Here is a 22,174-nt window from a genome sequence, read left to right as displayed (position 1 = left end):
CAGTTTCATTTTTGAGTCTTATTTTATTGATTGATTTTTCTCTTGATTATCAGACTCATTTTCCTGCTTTTTTTGTGTATCTAGTAACTGTTTCTAATTTTCTTGAAAAGATCTCTAGTCTTCCCCATTCTATTATTTGCATTGATCACTTAGGAAGGTTTTCTTATCTCTCCTTACTATTCTTTGGAACTCTGCATTCAAATGGGTATATCTTTCCGCATCTCCTTTGCCTTTCCATATCTCTTCTTACCTGTAAGTCCTCCTCAGACAACCATTTTGCCTTCTTGCATTTCTTTTTGTTGGGAATGGTCTTGATCCCTGCCTCCTGTACAATGGCATGAACCTCCACCAATAGTTCTTCAGGCACTCTGTCTATCAGATCTAACCCCTTGTATCTATTTCTTACTTCTACTGTATAATTGTAAGGGATTTGATTTAGGTCATACCTGAATGGTCTAGTGGTTTTTCCTACTTTCTTCAATTCAAGTCTGAATTTGGCAATAAAGAGTTCATGATCTGAGCCACAGTCAGCTCCTGGTCTTGTTTTTGTCGACTGTATAGAGCTTCTCCATCTTTGGCTACAAAGAATATAATCAACTTGATTTCAGTATTGACCATCTGGTGATGTCCATGTGTAGAGTCTTCTCTTGTGTTGTTGGAAGAGGGTATTTGCTGTGACCAGTATGTTCTCTTGGCAAAACTCTGTTAGCCTTTGCCCTGCTTCATTCTGTACTCCAAGGCCAATTTGCCTGTTACTCCAGGTATTTCTTGACTTACAACTTTTGCATTCCAGTCCCCTATAATGAAAAGGACATCTTTTTTGGGTGTTAGTTCTAGAAGGTCTTGTAGATCTTCATAGAACCGTTCAACTGCAGCTTCTTCAGTATTACTGGTCAGGGCATAGACTTGGATTACTGTGATATTGAATGGTTTGCCTTGGAAACAAACAGATCATTCTGTCATTTTTGAGATTGAATCCAAGTACTGCATTCAGACTCTTGTTGACTACTACTCCATTTCTTCTAAGTGATTCTTGCCCACAGTAGTAGACATAATGATCATCTGAGTTAAATTCACCCATTCCAGTCCATTTTAGTTCACTGATTCCTAAAATGTCAATGTTCACTCTTGCCATCTCCTGTTTGACCACTTCCAATTTGCCTTGATTCATGGACCTAACATTCCAGGTTCCTATGCAATATTGCTCTTTACAGCATCAGACTTTACTTCCATCACCAGTCACATCCACAACTGGAAAGAAATAGAGGAAAACAATAGAATGAAAAAAACTAGAGATCTCTCCAAGAAAATTAGAGATACCAAGGGAACATTTCATGCAAAGATGGGCTCAGTAAAGGACAGAAATGGTGTAGACTTAACAGAAGCAGAAGATGTGAAGAAGAGGTGGCAAGAATGCACAGAAGAACTACACAAAAAAGATCTTCATGACCCAGATAATCACAATGGTGAGATCACTCACCTAGAGCCAGGCATCCTGGAATGTGAAGTCAAGTGGGCCTTAGAAAGCATCACTACAAACAAAGCTAGTGGAGGTGATGGAATTCCAGTTAAGCTATTTCAAATCCTAAAAGATGATGCTGTGAAAGTGCTGCACTCAATATGCCAGCAAATTTGGAAAACTCAGCAGTGGCCACAGGACTGGAAAAGGTCAGTTTTCATTCTAATCCCAAAGAAACGCAATGCCAAAGAATGTTCAAACTACTGCACAATTGCACTCATTTCACATGCTAGCAAAGTAATGCTCAAAATTCTCCAAGCCAAGCTTCAACAATACGTGAACCATGAACTTCCAGATTTTCAAGCTGGATTTAGAAAAGGCAGAGGAACCAGATCAAATTGCCAACATCTGTTGAATCATTGAAAAAGCAAGAGAGTTCCAGAAAAACATCTATTTCTGCTTTATTGACTATGCCAAAGCTTTGACTGTGTGTGGATCACAACAAACTGTGGAAAATTCTTCAAGAGATGGGAATACCAGACTACCTGACCTGTCTCCTGAGAAATCTCTATGCAGGTCAGAAAACAACAGTTAGAACTGGACATAGAACAAAAGACTGGTTCCAAATCGGGAAAGGAGTATGTCGAGGCTGTATATTGTCACCCAGCTTATTTAACTTATATGCAGAGTACATCATGAAAGACACTGGGCTGGATGAAGCACAAGCTGGAATCAAGATTGCTGAGAGAAATATCAATAACCTCAGATATGCAGATGACACCACCCTTATGGCAGAAAGTGAAGAAGAACTAAAGAGCTTCTTGATGAAAGTGAAAGAGGAGTGTGAAAAAGTTGGCTTAAAGCTCAACATTCAGAAAACTAAGATCATGCCATCTGGTTCCATCACTTCATGCAAATAAATGGAGAAGCAATGGAAACAGTGAGAGACTTTATTTTGCGGGGCTCCAAAATCACTGCAGATGGTGACTGCAGCCATGAAATTAAAAGATGCTTGCTCCTTGGAAGAAAAGTTATGACCAACCTAGATAGCATATTGAAAAGCAGAGGCATTACTTTGCCAACAAAGGTCTGTCAGGTCAAGGCTATGGTTTTTCCAGTGGTCATGTATGGATGTGAGAGTTGGACTGTGGAGAAAGCTGAGTGCCAAAGAATTGATGCTTTTGAACTGTGGTGTTGGAGAAGACTCTTGAGAGTCCCTTGGACTGCAAGGAGATTCAACCAGTCCATCCTAAAGGAAATCAGTCTTGAATATTCATTGGAAGGACTGATGCTAAAGCTGAAACTCCAATACTTTGGCCACCAATGCAAAGAACTGACTCATTGGAAAAGACCCTGATGCTGGGAAAGATTGAAGGCAGGAGGAGAAGGGGATGACAGAGGATGAGATGGTTGGGTGGCATCACCGACTTAATGGACATGAGTTTGGGTAAACTCCGGGAGGTGATGATGGACTAAAGGCCTGGCGGGCTGCAGCCATGGGGTTGCAAAGAGTCAGACACGACTGAGCAACTGAACTGAACTGAACTGAGTAACTGTTTACTGGCCGCTAGATTTGTGAGGCTGCAAAGAATCAGATATGACTGAGCAACTAAACAACAAAATAATTTTGTAAATATTACATTTTCGAGTGTCTCTATTTTGTTCCTTCATTTAAAGAATGTTATATAGGCATTAAAGAATGTTTGGCAGGCAGTAAAGTAACTTGCAGATCAATTTGTTTCTTTCAAGGCTGGTTTTTAAACTTATTCAGTTATGTCTGTAATTACCTTTATTCTAGAACTACTTTATCTCTATTACTCAAGTGTGACTCTTCTGTGGTCTCCCCTCTAATGCCCTCAATGTTTTCTCTACCCTAGTTGGGTAAAACTTGTAGCTTTCCCAGTCTTGTGAAAGCTGTAGAGATTATTTATGCTATAACTTTGCAACAGTTATCGGCCCAACCTTTTGCAGTTTCTCTCTGTGCACCTATAATAGACTGAAGTTGATGTCTATGCCTTTTTCTGAAGTCCTTTTTCTGCAAAGCTCCTTCCTCTCAAGTACTCTTCCCCACCTATTCCAATTGCCTCAGTCCAGTCAAACACTGACCTCTGTCTTCTCCAAGAATCTGCTGTGCTCTGGTTAGGTTCTTCCTACCTGCCCTGTGTTCTGGAAAGTGTCTGTAGCAGAAAACTCCTGGTTGTGGGGCTTACCTCGTTTGCTGTGCTCCTGCCTTTATCACAGGTCTGCACTGCCTCTTGTCCAACGTCTGGAAGCAAAGCAGCTGCTTCATATATTTCATCCTGACTTCTGGTGCTTTGTGGTGGGAGATCAATTCCAGAATCAGTCACTCCATTGCAGCCAGAGTAGAACAATGCTGCCAAGCTTTATAAGCTTGCAAGTGAAAACTAAACTAGAATGAATGGTTCTATGATGGAATAGAGTACAGGGGAAGAGATTCAGGGGTAACTATTTATATAACTTTGCCAGAAGTATAAGAAGTGCTTCATATGTAGAAACATTTTCTTCTCAATTTCAAAATAAAATTCAATAGAAATATTTATTTTTGAGAATTAGAAAAAGTTTTAAATTTAGATACTATACTTCCTCCACAAAATAAAGATTAATCAGGCAGTTTTACAGGTGGCACGTGTAGTAAAGAACCCACCTGCCGATGCAGGAGACATAAGAGGCATGGGTTTGATCCCTGGGTTGGGAGAGTCTCCTGGAGGAGGGCATGGCTACTCATTCCAGTATTCTTGCCTGGAGAATCCCATGGATAGAGGGTCCAAAGCTATAGTCCATAGCGTCGCAAAGAGTCAGACACGACTGAAGCAACTTATCACGACACTAATATTGCAGTAGTGTTCATTGGGATCAATGATGATGATGTAGCAATAGCTGCTGCTTCATTATCTGGGTGAGGCAGCTGATGGTAATGAAAACATTTATTTAAGCACCTGCAATGAACCAGGCGGGATTCCCAAGTGGCTCAGTGGTTAAGAATCATCTGCCAATGCAGGAGATGCGGGTTTGATCCCTGGGTCAGGAAAATCGCCTGGAGGAGGAAATGGCAACCCCCTCCAGTATCCTTGCCTGGACAATCCCCTGGACAGAGAAGCATGGAGGGCTATAGTCCATGGGGTCACAAAGAGGTGGACATGACTGAGCATGCACGCATGCTTCCAGTGGACAGGTACTGTGTTAGACTCTTTACATTGATCTTTCTTCTTCCACAGCAGTTCTGCAAGTTAGAAATCACAATCCCCAGAAACTCAAGGGGTGAAGTTAGTTCCTCAAGCTTACAGAAGGGAATATTCATTGCTTAAAATACTCAGCAGTAATTTAGTGGCTCGAGCTTGGACACAATCTCAGATCCCTACCAACAGTGCCTCCACCATTATTATGCTGCTCCTGATTCTATCTTCACCTGAGCTTTCCCATCTGGCAAATTAAAGTGAAAAACAGTTAACTCCCTCCCCAGAGAGGCTGTGTTATTATATAGATGTTTTGCATTATTTTGCTTTGAATAACAGCATATGTAAATGTGTTCCTGGAGGTTAAAATTACCCTTTTTGTTTAAAACTTGGCCTCTCCCACTGGGGTGAATAGTTGAAAATTATGGGGAAGAAAAGGCAGGCTGGAGAGAATGTTAGTCAGCTTGAAATTGCCTCTCCTCCCTCCATACCCAGCACACATTTCTCTTTAGATAGAACCTGCCATGCAGAGTAAAGATGAGTAAGTTTTCTATCACAGAGTCCTAGCTGGTTCTGGTATCCAGTGTTTAGGGTGGGTTAATCCAGGTATTAATCATTGACTCTGCTTCAGGTTGATGTGTCTGGGCAGATGTTGTTGCTGAGCAGAATACAAGTCTCCTATGGAACCTGGAAGACTTTATCACACGTGGGCCCCAGAGAAGTCACAAAGAGATTCGAGCAAACATGGGCACTTCCTGCCTCTAAACATCTACCTCTTGTTGAGGAGTTGGCATGTCCCCTCGACTTCAGCTCTCCCATGGGCCTGGAACTGTTGAGTCCTCCCTATCTTAAACTGACTTTTCTGGCATTTGAATCATCACTTCGATGATGTGATAATATCTGCAAGTTGGGAAAATAAAAGTGGCATTTGTTTAGCCATAATTAATGAAATATTTATGTTGCATGAGACTATGTGATAAAACCTTAGGCTTAGAGTCCTTTTGCTTCTGATTACATTTGGGATTTTTTTTTTCTATGACCAGACATTCTGACGCCAGCCCTTTTACACTGAGCAGATGTCATGTAGTAAAAATGGGTGCCAGATGCTGTGAGCCGCAGAAGGGCGATTTGTTTAAGAGCTGGCTCTGACTTTTTTGCATTCAATTACTCTGCAGAACGAACCTTACACAAGCATTTAGGTAACTCAGCTAACTTCAGACACGCATTTTAATAATAGATTTCATCTCTGAATGCATTCTAAGCAACACACTATATAAATGGTGTTTAAGGAATTAATTGATTTCTGCATAATACCTTTTTTTTTTTTAACATGAAAAGAGAGCTGCAAAGCTCTTGGCAGGGACCCAGAAATGTAATTAACGTGGAGGGCCAAATTTTCAGTTGCCCTTAGGTTCTGCCGCTTCATGCTCCTGGCAGGTGCAGGGAAGGGAGGGTGGGGAGGAAAAGAACAGGGGTGGCAGGGAGCAGGGAGAGGCGGCTCTGGGTCATGAAGCAGAAGAAGCTAGGAGTTCAAGTGAGTTCTGTTCCCATTTCAGGTCCCACTCACGTCCCCATCAGAGCGCAGGGGACAGGGACTGTCTCTTCCACCTCTTCCTCCACCACCTCCTCTGCAGATGAGGAACTCCATCCCCAGCCTTCCTCACGGTCAAAGGTAACAACACTTGGCAAACCAACGGGGGCCTTGGCTTGTGGGGGCTGTTTTACCATCCAGATTTCAGACCCAATGTGGGCTCCAGCTGCAGCAGTTTCATTAGAAAGATCATGTTTCATTGCATCTGACAGCAACCACTCTTTTTTACCTGGAACACCCTAAGGATTATCTTTATATATATATATATATATGTGTATATATATATATATATAACTTTTAGAAGCTTGCCTTTCTCCGAAATGTCAAAATGCGAAGGCGGAAAAAAACAGACGTATTTACTTGAAACCATTTGGTGACTGCAGCTCTTAAAGTGGGTTTAATATGTGATCCAACAAGCAAACCATCGAAAAAAATTACAGCAAGCAGATGCATATTTCCCTGGGGGAAGCACAGCTTCATTTAAGAAGCACTAGAGGCAGATTGCATGGAAAATGTTATGTTTATTCTAATCAGAAATGCGAAATGAACCATGCAGTTGCATCTAGACTCCGAGGATCCCCACTGACTAGCTGAGTGCCGGCAGGGGGACAGCCGTTCTTCTCTTTGCTTAATGAACATTAGTTTACGGAGCACCCTTTAAACAACTCCTGTACCAATGGATTTAAAAACACAAACGTTGTTGTATGTCTTTAAACGCGTCTGTATGTCACATATGGGGAGACATGCATCCCATGACCAAATCCCACCATTGTTTCCTTTGTCTGCTGGGGCTGGAAGGGCTGAATGGCTGGACCGCGTGTGCTTCCTGGGCGGACAGAGAAGCGAATCACTGCTGCGGCAGTGTTTACTTTTCGGAGCAGTGAGGATCTGAGGAGAAAGAGAGAGAACCAAATTTATTTACTTAAACTCAACTTTTCCATATCTGGCACTAGGAGCTTTGGCGTCATCTCAAGTCACTCAGGGGTTCCAGCTCCCCAAGGCCCAGCTTGGAGCAAGTCAGGAGGGAACTGGGATGTGTGTGTGTGTGAGAGAGAGAGAGAGAAAGAGAAGAGAGGGAGGAAGGGGGAGAGAGAGGGGGGAGGAGAGAATGAGAATAAGACAATACTGAGAGATTTCTAATTTCTGACTGTGGGTGTGTCTGATTAGTTTGGCACTCAACACAAATGAATTCTGTGTGTTGATTTCTAGGGTTTCCCTACAGGCCCTCTCACACCCTTGAGTGACCCGGAGTTAATTCTGTATTCAAATGAGGCAGAGACCCCAGCATCAACCATCTTGACACTCATGGGGACCAAAAGAACGGAGTGGCCCAAAGGTCTCAAAACAGCAAGACCATGATAACCTAGGGCAAGCCTTCCAAAAAGCTTTGTATCTTCCTGGTGACCCAGAACAGAGCCAGTCATCATATAAGCCTGCAGTGTGGGATAGCTGGGCTTCCCAGGTAGCGCCTTGGTAAAGAATCCGCCTGCCCATGCAGGAGACATGGGTTTGATCCCTGAGTCTGGAAGGTCGCCTGGAATAGCAAATGGCAATCCACTCTCAGTATTTTTGCCTAAGAAATTCCATGAACAGAGGAGCCTGGCGGGCTAGGGTCCATGGGGTCGCAAAGAGTCAGATATGACTGAGAAGGCATGTACATGGTAAAGCTCACAGGTGCTTCTGGCTTCTGACACGTCCCATTCTTCAGGAAGGGAAGCTGGCAAAAAGGCTCCTTCTTTACCACTTCTCAGAGCTCACACTGGAGGAATGGAAGGAGTGTTTTCCCCTCTGGTTTTTCAATTTATTTTGCCCCATACAGATATGTCCCCAACCATGTGGCATAGAGCCCATGTCAGCTCAAGTGAACCTTTACACAGGAAACTGGTTTGTGTGTTAGTTGCTCAGTCGTGTCTGACTCTTTGCAACTCATGGACTGTAGTCCACCAGGCTCCTCTGTGCATGGAATTCTTCAGGCAAGAATACTGAGTGGGTTGTCATGCCCTTCTCCAGGACAGGAAACAAGACAAAATAAATACCCTCACCTCTTTGCTCTGCACCCCTCCCCTCAAATTAGTGCCTGGATCTGACAGATGGGGACAGGCAGCTGTCTTCAGCCCTGCCAGATTTCTCTCTTTCTCTGTCCTTTATCTTTTTCTTCCTTAGCCTCTTTGCTTTCCTCTCTGTATCGTCACCACTAGCACTGAGGATGTAAGAAGTGTGCCTGGCGCTTCGTAAGGTTATATGAGTGCTTGTTGATATATCATCCCTTTTTTTATGTCATCATCTTAAGAAAAGGCAGTACAAGACTTTCTTTACCCATCTAGGTTCTGCTTTGCTGACTCTTGATAAAGGAGTTGGGCTTTGGCAACTTCGCTGCTGTAAAGTGCTGAGATGGTATGAGGCTGTCAAGGCATCCTCGCTGAAATTGTTTGAATGGTCTTATTTAGGGTGAAAGTCTAATATTTCTATAAAACAGAGGTGCATGATGTACCTACACTGTATTGGGCATGGGAAAGACAGAGTAAACTAGATGGACATACGGACACTTGGATTCAGGTTACCTGGGCTTAGCTACTGGTGCTTCCAATTCCTGATTGTGTCATCTTGGCTAAGTTATTTAACTTCTCTGAGTTCTGATTTCCTTGTCTATTAAAAAAAAAAACATAGTTTGAAGAATAAGTAAGATGATACTTGTGAAGTAATCAGTACAGTGTCTGGCACATAGCATTCAGTACTTGCTGGCATTTATTATGTAGATTAGTATCATGAGAGCTCAAGAGATATTTGTTAAATAAGGGACTGACTCTCCACAGAGATTGAGTTAGCCAATCTCTGGACAACTGCCAGTGATTTCCACCATGCCCCTCTCCACCCCAGCCTTCTAAGAAAGGTCCCAGCCACTTAAAGTAGGGGTTTCCTCATCCAAATGGCCTAGAACCTTTGCAGTGGTTGGCAGTCAATCTAGAAGTTGTCCTAGACTAGTCATGAAGACCTGGATCAAGCTTTGTAAATGCCTCAATTCTGAGTGTTCTGTATTCCACTAGCTCAGGCACACAGAAAAACCAGTGGTATTAATGACGTATTTGCACAAAGTGAAGTAGGGAAGGAAAGCAAGCTTCTGCCTTGATAGAGATCACTTCTATCATTGCAGAAAGCTCTGTTGGACATCATTGTTCTAGAAGGTAAACAGAGGTTTGGTTGGAAAGGATAGAGGCTGTGACAGTATTTTGTAAGTTTCAACTTCATTTTTCTTAGACATACTTTTCTTCTTGGTTATTGTAGGAGAGGAAGGCACTTAGAAGAAGAAGGAAGCTGGAAAAAGCAACAAAGCAATTGGTTAAGCAAGAAGAATTGAAAAGACTTCATAAAGCCCAGGTCAGAAAACAAACGAGTGAGTGGGTCTGGGTTGCTGGGGATCTGGGTCTGGAAGCTCTTTGGAAATCTGTATTGAACTGGGAAAGCTGAGCTGGGGAAAGATCAGTCTCTCTTCTCTAAGCACCAGGCTTGTGGCTGTTCTGAAGGCTGTGGTTCAATCCCTGGTGGGACTCCGGGGCCAGAGAGCCCAGGTGTTGAGTTGGCCCACTCCCAGCTGCCTTTCCATCTGCAGGCGTGTGTCCTGCTAAGTGAGCTGGAATGGCAGCCAACACATTGCCTTGGAATCCATCCCAGGCCCTGACTGCCACACTGCAGTGGCCTTCGTTTTGTCCTCTGTGAGGATATAACCTTCTCTCGAATTTCTGACAGTGTCTTTGCTGAACTGACAGCTCTTGGGGCTGTCTCTGTTCCAATGTTAGTTGAACACATAAGCATCTACCATTCTGCTGTAGACTTCCTGGCTTAATTGTTTACTGCAAACATTTTTGCTCAAGTGGATCTACTGACCTGCAAAATGAAGCAGAAAGTCAAGGCACTCCCCGTCTCCCTGAAGACCCCAAACCTAGCCTTGAAGAGGAGTTGAGTTTTTGGACAAAGGGACCTAAAATGACCACTTGTGTTAATGCAGTGTACCCTTACATCCCCTTCTCCAGTAACTCACTTTATCCAGTTGTGTAGTCCGATAAGTTGTTTCTGACAAGAAGGAAGTCACTAAACCTAACCTTCTTTACTCTTCTCAGTGGCTGACTTGGGAGCCACCCTCTTCACCTAGCAGTCAGGGAAAATTAAATTCCCTTTGTCCATCCTCACCTTCTGAAACAGGCTTTCTTGAAACATTTCAACTTTTCCTTCTGAGAACAAGATATCTTTATGAAATGGATTGGCAAACTCAACAATTTCTTCTTCTTATATTGGGTTGACCGAAAAGTTCATTCAGGTTTTTCCATGAGATGTTATGGAAAAACCCCAAGAGGTTTTTTTTGCCAACCTGCTATTTCTACTCCAGACAGTGAAAGTGAAAGTGAAGTCGCTCAGTCGTGTCCGACTCTTTGTGACCCCATGGACTGCAGCCTACCAGGCTTCTCAGTGCATGGGATTTTTCAGGCAAGAGTACTAACAGAAGAATCACAGTTGTCTTTTGAGTCCTAATCTGCTAGCATCCATACCCGCCCTGTATAATCTTTGAGATTTTCATTCTTAGTTTCTAAAGAATGATGACTGTATCAATCAGCTTGAGCTGCCATGATGACATACCACAGACTGGGTGGCTTAAACCACAGAAATTTATTCTTTCACAGCTCTGGAGGCTGGATGTCCAAGATCAAGGTGTCTCCAGTGTTGGTTTCCAGTGAGGACTCTCTTCCTGGCTTGCAGACAGCCGCCTTCTTGCTGTGTCTTCACATGGCCTTTTCGTGCGTGTGCATTCAGAGCAAGAGAAAGAAAGAATTCTGGTATCTTTTCCTCTGCATGTAAGGACACCAGTCCTGTTGGATTAGGGCCCACTACTATGACCTCATTTAACCTCACCTACCTCCATAAGGGCCAAACAGTCACTTTAGGCGTTCGGACATCAATAGATGAATTTAGTGTGGGGTGGAGACTGCTTAGTCCATAACAATTACATAGCCATAATTACAAAGCAATCAGTCATAAAGTCATTTAAATGTTTCCCTTCCTTTAGCAATGCTACACTCTACCAGCGAGGGACAGATCTATAAAGATATCATTGTTTTTAAAAAAGAGACAGAGAGGAAGAAAGTATAAAATTACAAGTAGTTTTAGTTAGAATTCCCATCTATTTCAGATTTTATGTTTGGGATTTAAACACTCTCAGCTAAGACAAGAAGCCAGGTGGCTGCTGAGTCCCTGCCCCTACCCTTGCTGGGCCTCTTCACAGATTGGAGGTGCCTCAGCAATTGTAATTTGACTCCAGGGGAGACTTAGAACAAGGTAGAGTTAAGGAGGAAGAAGAGTGAGACAGAGCTAGGAGAAAGTAGAGAAGGAAGAACACACAGGTTATACCTGCCCAAACAGCTGTCACTTCTTTGAAGGTGCCTGGTACAAAGTCTGTTCTGCCAAGAGATGTGCCTTGTGGCAGCATGTGATTAAAAGCAGAGAAAACTGATGGGGATGAAAAAATGTATATAAGAAAGGGATTTTTTTCCCCTTAATTTTCCTTCCTAATGCACACAAGAGAGAAATAGCTAGTGGGGAAACTAAACATGTAAATACAAAGCCCATCATGACCCCAAGCCGTGATAGGTACCTACAGTAGTCTAAGGAGGATATGCCTTAATGAAATAAACATCTCTGTCTGGTCTTAGTAAACTGCTAGTGACAAGCCACAGTACACTTCTGCAGACAGTAAAAAGCCCCATGGTGCAATGAAATAATAGGTTGCCAATTTGTAGCTCAGGACAGGGGCAGGGCAGACTGAGAGAGGAACACCCAGACCCAGGAGTTGGCTCCCATCTCCTGTTCCAATGTCTTGGGAGGTATCTGCTGGTTCTTCTTGGGAAAATGGATTGTGAGCATGCTCTGTGTTTGTCCCCAGAGATCCTGTCCAACTCTGAATATGGCCAGTAGCTCCAGCAGTTGTGCCATGACCATGGTCAGAGGCCGAGGCTCCGAGGAGTCCAGGAGCCATGAGGTCTGTCCACCCAGGCCAGCAGCCTCTGCCTGACAGCAGGTCTGTGTGATTGGCCTGGTCAAAAGGGACTGTCTCCCTGGGGGCAGATTGAGCTTACACACAGACTCCTTGCTTTATGTTTTCATATTAAAGAAGGGAAATATCAAATTCCAGTTGTTTGGGGAATTCAGAGATTCTTACCCAGTTAACTGAAGAGCTGGCAACCCAAGAGAAAGGGCTTCTTCCTCTTAGAAAGTAGGTGGCAGAACTAGCCCCCTTGTATGACTCCGCATGTGGCAAGCACCTGCATGACACACAGTCCTGACATTGCAGGCCATCCAGAGGCAGTTGGAGGAGGTGGAGGAGCGGCAGAGGGCTACCGAGATCCAGGGCGTGAGGCTGGAGAAGGCGCTGAGAGGAGAAGCAGGTAGGTATCACTGTGGGCAGATCCGGTGCAGTGGGCTCACGCCTGTGACTATGGTCTGAGACTAGTGCTGGTCTAGCCATCCAGGCAAAGCAGTGAGGCCCTGTCACTCGCTGCGCAGCTATCAACATTGACCTGGGTGCCCAATCTGCAGCTGCTTCCCACTTGCAAAATCAAACTGGTCATCCCGTTTGAAATTCCCAGGACATCGGTTGGCCTGTGGGCCTTGGGTTTCTGGTCTGTTCGGTCTCTCTGCTGCTATGTTCTTGCCATTCAGAGGTTAAGATAAATTCAGGAGAAATAGTTGAGTGTTTTCAAGCAATGTTGGTAGAGATTCAAAGCTGGACTTGGAGTCAAAGTCCTGATTTCTCCCTTTACCCACCTGTTTCTCTCTTTATCAGCCGGGAGGCCTTGGATCACTCATGTTCTAAACCTTTATGAACTTTTGTTTTATGCTATAAAATGTGGATAATAGTGGTTTCCTATCTTATAAAGCTAAGATAAAGATTAAAGAAGACATTATATATATATATAGTATTGTGTTAGTCACTCAGTCATGTTCGACTCTTTGCAACCCCGTGGACTGTAGCCCACCAAGCTTCTCTGTCCATGGGATTCTCCAGTCAAGAATACTAGAGTGGGTTGCCATTCCCTTCTCCAGGGGATCTTCCCCAATCAGCATATGCCTGGCACAAGGGAAAGCAATAAATTATATCTATTCTACTGATAGCTTCAGATTCTTAGATGCAAACAGAATTCATCTGGTGAAGGCTTGCCTTGCCTTAGACATGGAGACAATGTTTCTATAACAATAAACACTTTTTCTGACTTTGAGAAGTGTGTGGTCCACTGAGGGACATAGACATGTAAATAAACAAACCATAGTACAGGGGGATGAGGGTTGTGATGGGAACAAGCATTAGGGTAGAATGAGGACAGAATCACGGGTTCCTAACTAATTTCAATGGAGGTGGGGCGGGGAGGGGAGGTCAGTCAGGCTAATCACCTGGAAGGGATGATCTGATAAGACAAGAACCAGAAGAGGAACAGGAGGTAACAAGGGAGGTGAGGAGACTGTTCTGGCAGAGGGAACAGCACCTGCAAAGGCCAAAAGTGAAATGCCTTAATGAATGAGGAGCCAGCAGAGGGTTTTGGGTGAGGGATAAAACTGGAAGAAATCTATGTGTTTTTGGAAACCATCCAGCAGTGTGTGGCTAATCAATTGGAGTTAGTGGTGGGCATTGTCTCTTTTTTTATTTAGTTGAATTTTATTACAATGTTATGTTTGTTTCAGGTATACAACAAAGTGATTCAGTTACACACACACACACACACACACACACACACACACACACGTATGAAAGTGTTTGTCGCTCAATCGTGTCCAGCTCTTTGCGACCCCATGAACTGTATGTAGCCCACCAGGCTCCTCTGTCCATGGGATTCTCCAGGCAAGAATACTGGGGTGGGTTGCCATTCCCTTCTCCAGGGGATCTTCCTGACCCAGGGATCAAACCCATGTCTCTTATGTCTTCTGCATTGGAAGATGGTTCTTTACCATCTGAGCCACCAGAGAAGCCCCCATTTATATGTGTACACACATCCATATACTTGGAGGCATTGTCTCTTTAATTTTCTGATGTGATATCTTTAGCCTTCTGTAGCTTGGATATGGAGAAGGCAATGGAACCCCACTCCAGTACTCTTGCCTGGAAAATCCTATGGATGGAGGAGCCTGGTAGGCTGCAGTCCATGGGGTCGCTGAGGGTCGGCACGACTGAGCGACTTCACTTTCACTTTTCACTTTGATGCATTGGAGAAGGAAATGGCAACCCACTCCAGTGTTCTTGCCTGGAGAACCCCAGGGACGGGGGAGCCTGGTGGGCTGCCATCTATGGGGTCGCACAGAGTTGGACACGACTGAAGTGACTTAGCAGTAGCAGCTTGGATATAAAGCATGAAAAAGCAGATACTGAAAAACATATTTCTGTGTGCAGTCGTGTAAACAATATAGAGAAAGGTTAGGACTTCAATTCTCTTAAAAAGTCTGCAGATAGAGACTCAGATTTTGTGAGACCTGAAGTTGGGGGCTACTCCCAGAGCCTTATAAAGGCCCATCCACTTGAGAAGTCCTGTGATTTCAACTTCAGTAGCTACATGGTTCAGAGAAGGCGATGGCACACCACTCCAGTACTCTTGCCTGGAAAATCCCATGGATGGAGGAACCTGGTGGGCTGCACTCCATGGGGTCGCGAAGAGTCAGACACGACTAAGCAACTTCCCTTTCACTTTTCACTTTCATGCATTGGAGAAGGAAATGGCAACCCACTGCAGTGTTCTTGCCTGGAGAATCCCAGGGAAGGGGGAGCCTGGTGGGCTGTCATCTATGGGGTTGCACAGAGTCGGACACGACTGAAGTGACTTAGCAGCAGCAGCAGCTACATGGTTAGTGTTTCTCTGGAGATGTCAGGGTCTGACTTACTTTACCCCTCTGTGCCTCAGTCTCTGTGTTTACAAAGTGGGAGTGACGATTGTACCTGTTCCTCAGATTTATGTTGAGGACCAGTCAAAACAATGTATATGGAAGCCCTGAGACAGTGCCTGGCATAGGAGAGATGGTTAATAAATATTTGTTCCTTTTCTTACAATACTCTGTGCATTTCCTTACAATGAGAACTCAAATCCACCCGTTGGAAGTAGGGTTTTTGACAAAAATGATAACTGTTTGTCACTACTTGGGGTGAGGGTCACAGCCTGCCTCTATAGTTGTTGTCAGGGCTTTTGATACAATGAAATGTTTGGTCATATTCCCAATCAAGAAGGCTTGGCACTTGTCTTTGGGGATCTGCTGACTTCAGTGAGAGACTTAGAAATGAAAAGGATAAACCAGCAAAGCTAGGACATGCTTTGGTTTTCTGGGGAGGCAGTATGGCATGGTGGGGTAGGTAAAATCATAAGCATCAAAGAGCCCCGTGTTCAAATTCTGTTCCACTGCATTTAGGCTGTGTGGTTTTAGGAGAATCACTTAACCTTTCTGGCCTCAGGTTCCTTGGAGTAAAAAATGGGGCTAATAATCCTCACATTACTAGATCATTTTGAGAATTAAGGGCATTGGTGGGCCAATAGTCTCCCAAGAGTGCCCACCACATTGTAGGCATTCAATAAATGGCTACCTGATATTACTTTATGAAATATTATTAAATATCCTGCACTTTTAAAAGACCTGAGTCTCTGATCTTTATTGCTTGAAATTTAAAGTCTAGAAACCAAATTTTTAAAGCTCCTGAAAAATCTCCCTCCCTGTAAAGAAAGGCTATTTTGAGTTATCACCTAGAGAAACTCAGCCAGCTCACGGTGTTCTCAAAGGTAGTATTTCGCCGGCCAGAAGATGGATTCTGTTCATTTCCTTTATATCCTTGGTAATTTAATTTCCCTGTTAAGTTTATGGGCTTTTTTCTCCTTGATTGTCCTTGTGTGGGTGACAGATGCAGATCAACAAGGGGCAGGAGACTGGAAGAGTCAAGTCACAGCGATCCCAGAGGAAACCGAGCAGAAAATGTGCGAACCAGGCATCGAAATTAATACACTCTAACTTGTAATAACATTTGTGCAATAATAATATTCCTGTGCAGTTTAATATTCCACTCAGCCCCTTTAAGAGATTGCCCTGGTGCTTAATGAATGACCGATGCTTATTAGGTTAAGTTGTATTTGAGCTGGCCTGGGCTGCTCTGGTTCAAGTGATTGGGAATTATTTAATAGGTATTATTAGGATAATTAGAAAATAATCACAGTTAGACAATAATATTGAGCTATAAAGGTTGTGAATAACCAAATTTAGAGACAGGCCTGAAAACATGAGTTGTCTGCGACAGTTATGCAAGTCTCCTCCGATAGTGATGTGCACCAGCCTGAAAGGGTCTTTTGTTCCTAAGAGTTATTCATTAGGCGGGCATTGAATTAGAGGAACATGCGGGGGTGCAGGACAGAGGGCAATGATGGCTGATGAGCAAAATAAGCCTTTGATGAGCTTCTAATTGTCGTGACAACAATTCCTGCTTTCTCTTTTTCCAACAGTCAGAAATAAGCTCTCCCACCCCCAGGAAGGGTTTTTCCCCATTTTGTCAAGGCAAGGGAAACAAAGAAAAACAAAAATCCACCCCCAGATAACAAGTCATTATCTTCTGTAAGGTGTGTTTGTGAGAGAGAGAGAGTGTGTGTGTGTGTGTGTGTGTGTGTGATGTCCTTGACAAAGGGAATGGGTTGTCCTGATGGTTCTAGCTGCCCAGAGTAAAGGACCCTGATGTGCAATGACCTGATTGCCCTGAGCTTCACTCTCTATGAGGAGGTCAAGTTGAGCTTTGCAGCTGCTTAGACTTTTTGGTCAAATGCTATTACCTACTGGTTTGTTGGTTGTCAACGTGGTGGTCAGTGTTATGTGCCAAGGTGATGGGACACCCCAGTTTAGCAGGAGACCACCATTCAAATTTAGGCGAAGTAAATAACAGAATCTGTGCTTTCTTTCAGTACCTGGAAACAGGTAAAATCTGGTGAAAACTGAGATCAGGAGCGTATGGGTATTATTCCTCCCGGATAGCTTTACCAGCTTTGAGGAAGGCTTACCAGTTGGTTGCCTGCATTGAGCTTCTTGTTTCTTTTTCCTTGGAGTCAGATGGCTTTTCCTTCACACAGATAAGGGGTTTACAAAGAACCTGTGAGGTTTACAAAGAACCTGGCTGCCTGAGGCTGCCAGCAGGTGGCAGCAGGAGCATACACGACAAGAGAAATTGCAATGACCCTCAGGCCGGAAGAGGGAAGTAGTTTGGCTTCCACTCTGTGGTTTCTATCTTGATTGCCACTGAGGAACAGAAGGAATAATAATTTCTTGGACAATGAAACAGCAAGGTGTCCTGCAAAGAACACAGAGAGTAGAGTCAGACACTCCTGATTTTGAATCTTGATGCCATTCATGGCAAAGATTCTGAAGCTGGTAGCCTAGCAACCGAGGAATTTGGATGGGTTTGCCACACTCCATGTGCTGAAAGTAAACAGTGAGATTCAGTGCATCAGAGCAAGGGAGTTTTTACTCACAGCGCAGCAAGTGGCAAGAGCAGCAGCGTGGTACAAGTTGCCCTGTATCTAAGTGCTGGGGTGTGGCCTGATAGACCCAGATGGCAGCTGTGCACACAGGGGATTGTACCACAGCAGAGGAACTCAGCAGCATCTGTAGCAAGCAGCCAACAAGCCAGCCCATTTCCCAGGAAGCAAGTAATCTACTTGACTGGTTGCAGAAGTGGCTCGGGATAGTAGGATGGTCAGTCCTTGCTGTTTTGCACACTCAGTAAAAACATGCAGGAATGCTCAAGGTTTATGGCAGACTGCCTCTCTCAACAAATGGCATAATCCACTTATTATGTAGTCACCTCTATTTCCAGCCTCAGTAGCTACCTAGTCAAGCAATGGCCTTATTACAGAGATGGACCCAGTGAGGGCCAGACAGACTAAGATTCTCTTCCTGAAGAAGCCTTGGGTCCTCTCTCCATCGTATGGATCCTTGGGTCATTGAGTTATGTGCTTCAGAGTTATGTGCTCTAGACAATTGGTTTACACAAAAAAATTGCCCATGACAGCAGTAAGAAATATGCTTTATATCATAAGTTATTAATAGTATATATAAATGTATAATTGAATACAATGTTTCAAGAGATAATTTTAAACTTTACTACTTATAAAAGACCGATATTTTTTATTCTGTCTCATTTTCTAGTGCTTGTTATGACCCACAAAGTTAATTTTACATCCCTCAGCTTTAAAAAACACCATTACAGTGATTTTACTTGAAAAAAAATTTTTAATTAAATACCCAATTGACTGCCTCTGCCAAGAATACAGAATATGGTTCCTAAAACGTATGGAACAGCAGAATGGTGGAATATATACTGAAAAGCCCATTAACTACAACAAGATATTTTTGAAGATGTTGCTAGACTTTTAAGTGAGAGAAGTCTCTCAGGGCCAAGAAAGAGAGGGAAAAGAAGAAACATCTGCTAAAACCTATGTGTTCCAGGAAGGAAGCAAACACAGAAACAGTAATCCAGGGTTGCTTCGAGTCTAACAAGAAGTAGGGGAGCTAACCTTGGGATTCCCATGTTAAGCCAGGTCTCTAGAACTCTAAGACCAATTGTAGATTCTGTATCAAAGAGACCATGCTTCAGGTTAGGCTCTCAGGATTCAGACAGATTAAATTCAGTAAACTATGACCTTATAATAATTTTTTAAATCACCCGAAACACAAAGAAGTGAGCCACTTAGAATGAGATTCAAGCCAAATCAACAAATTACCTACAAACAAAATTCTAGCAAATATGCTTTAACCAGGAAAAAAAAAAAAAAGATAAACCTAAGAGGCTGCTCTGAAATATTCAAGAAGAAAAGGTGAATGCAAAAAATAATAAACATGTAAGTAAAACATTGTCAATATAAAATAGCATTTTTTTTTCCCAAAGATAGAACTAAAATACTGGACTAAAATGGACAGAAGTTGGGAGTTGAATGATTAGAAGTAAAGCATCCCAGGGTCCTTCTGTTGTTTAAAAGGAAATTAAACTATTTATTAAGTTTAGACTGTGTTAGAATATTTAAGAATAATGAATTGATGCTTTTGAACTGTGGTGTTGGAGAAAACTCTTGAGAGTCCCTTGGACTGCAAGGAGATCCAACCAGTCCATCCTAAAGGAAATCAGTCCTTAACATTCATTGGAAGGACTGATGTTGAAGCTGAAACTCTCATACTTTGGCCACCTGATGCGAAGAGCTGACTCATGGGAAAAGACCCTGATGCTGGGAAAGATTGAAGGTAGGAGGGGAAGGGGATGACAGAGAGTGAGATGGTTGGATGGCATCACCAACTCAATGGACATGAATTTGAGTAAACTTCGGGAGTTGGTGATGGACAGTGAGGCCTGGTGTGCTGCGGTCCATGGAGTCGCTAAGAGTCAGACATGACTGAGCAACTGAAATGAACTGAGCTGAGGATATTTTAAAATGCCTATTTAGATTTTAACTATAATTATGAAAAGAATAGGAAAAAATGTATAACTTCAAATCAACTAGGGGAAACAGAGGGAGAAGAAATAAGAAAAAATAATCAACTAAACCAAACCCCCAATTCAATTCTAAACAGAAATTTTTAAGCATTTTTAAAAAGATAAAAAGCACAAAGATGACAGAAAACAAGTCTAAATATCTCAATAATTGTAGTGAAAGTCAATGATCAAAACAATAGCCATTTATATGCTGTTTAGTAGACATGTATAAAGCATAAATAAGTGAAAGGATTAAAGTAAAAAAGAAAAATGGCCAGTATATACTAGCTAAATAAGACAAATAAAGCTAGGGTAAATGGATCAAAGCCATGTCTCTTATATCTCCTGTATTGGCAGGCAGGTTCTTTACCACTAGTGCCTCCTGGGAAGCCCAGATAATTAACTTTTAGTAACAAAACTATGATTAGCAATACAGTGTCACTACATAATTTTAAAATGACCAACTCACCAAGAAGATTATGACAGTTTAAAATGTTGAACCTATAGCAGCCTCAAAATATATAAAACAAAAAATGACAAAACTTCAAGGAGAAATTTCTATTATCATGGCAGGAGGTTTTACTATATCTCTCCATTAATGAGAGTCAAACAGACAAAACATTACTATAAGTTTGAACATTGCAGTTAATAACTTTAATAAAGAAAGAAAGAAAGTGAAGTCCCTCAGTCATGTCTGACTCTTTGTGACCCCATGGAGTGTAGCCCACCAGGCTCCTCCATCCATGGAATTTTCTAGGCAAGAGTACTGGAGTGGGTTGCCATTTCCAATGGACATGTATAAAACCCTGCACCCCCAAGTTAGAGGATGTGTGTTCTTCTCAAGTTTACTTGATGATTTATAAAAATTGACCATGTTGGTTCATAAAGTAAATCTCAGAGAATCTATAGTATACAGGCCACATTCTATACTACAATGTAACTAACTTAGAAATCAATAACCAAAGGGTATTTTTTAAAATCATGCATTTGGAAAGTAAAAATATACATTTATCCTGGGTCAAAAAATAAAAAAGATATTTTGATATTTGGCAAAACTAATACAATTATGTAAAATTTAAAAATAAAAATAAAGATATTTAAAAAATACTTTGAAATTTAAAATATAGTAAATACGAAAAGGAGAACAATAGATCAAAACTCATGGGATGCAGTGAAAATAGTTCTTAGAGGTATCGCCTTAAATACTTTTATTAGAAAAGAAGAAAGGCTTAAATCTATGAGCTAAGTGTCCAACTTCACTTAGAAAATGAAGAACAAAATAAACCTAAAGAAAGAAGATAATAAATATATGAGCAAATGTAAATGAAACAGAGAATAAAGATAAAATAGGGTCAAATAAACCAAATGATTGTTCACTGCAAAAGTTAAAAGACTAAGGCAGTCCTCTTAAACTGATTTCTAAAAATAAAAGAGGAAATAAATGAGTGAAAGAGGCAGACATAACCATAGATATAGCAAAGATTCAGAAAGATAAAAGAATATAATGAACATTTAATTCAATTCAATTTAAAATTTGACAATCTAAGGGTGACTTAACAATCTTCATATTACCAAATTAAAGAGAAAACCATATGATTTTTCAATAGAAGAAGAAAATATAATTTGACAAAGTTCAACATTCATTTAGGATAAAAACTTTTAGCAAAAAAAGAACTTTTTATTTTGCCTTCTTGAAGCTTAAAATTTTTTTTATTATATAAGTTTCAGTGTATAGTGTGGCAATTTGATGTCTGTATACACTAGAGAGTGGTCACCTCCACAAATCTAGTTACCATCTATCATCAAACAGTTGACCCCTTTTCCCCATTTCATCCACCCCCTACCCCTTCCTTTCAGGTAATCACTGCTCTGATCTCTGTATCTATGACTTTGTTTTTGTTTTATTTGGTTTGTTAGATTCCATATATGAGTGAAATCCTATAGTATTTCTTTTTCTCTGTGTGACTTCTCTTAGCATAGTACCTTCAAGGTCCATTCGTGTTGTCAAATGACAGGATTTCACTGTTTTTTAATGGCTAATATTTTGTATATATACCACATTTTTAAAATCCATTCATCAATTAGTGGACACAGGTTGTTTCCACATCTTGCTATTGTAAATAATGCGGCAATGAGCATAGGGCTTCATATGTCTTTTCAAATTGGTGCTTTTGTGTTCTTAGAAGTGAAATTGCTGAGTCAGAACTTTCTGAATTTGAAACATATCTTCCAAAACCCTGTAGCAAACAGCATTGTTTAATGGTACAATATTAGAAGCATTTCTTTTAAAATCAGGAATAGGAACAGATGCTTGCCATCACCTCTTTTATTCAATATTGCACAGGAGACCTAGCCAGTCCAGTAAGACAGAGATAAAATGGCACAAGCTTTGGAAAGGAAGAAACAAATTTTTGTCA

General features: G+C 42.0%; 1 protein-coding gene across 1 annotated transcript in view; it reads left to right on the top strand.

The window, feature by feature from the left end:
* Window positions 1–22,174, top strand: part of MICAL2 (microtubule associated monooxygenase, calponin and LIM domain containing 2) — a 244,115-nt gene that overhangs the window by 196,728 nt on the left and 25,213 nt on the right. The window contains exons 32-34 of the mRNA XM_055548613.1: window positions 6,210–6,325; window positions 9,527–9,619; window positions 12,582–12,675. Coding sequence (XP_055404588.1) covers window positions 6,210–6,325; window positions 9,527–9,619; window positions 12,582–12,675 — 303 coding nt within the window. The remainder of the gene's footprint in view (window positions 1–6,209; window positions 6,326–9,526; window positions 9,620–12,581; window positions 12,676–22,174) is intronic.

This window comes from Bubalus kerabau, chromosome 15 (assembly GCF_029407905.1).
Source record: "Bubalus kerabau isolate K-KA32 ecotype Philippines breed swamp buffalo chromosome 15, PCC_UOA_SB_1v2, whole genome shotgun sequence".
NCBI lineage: Eukaryota > Metazoa > Chordata > Mammalia > Artiodactyla > Bovidae > Bubalus > Bubalus kerabau.
Note: the sequence above shows the minus strand (reverse complement) of the source record. Positions and strands in the feature narration are given on the sequence as shown.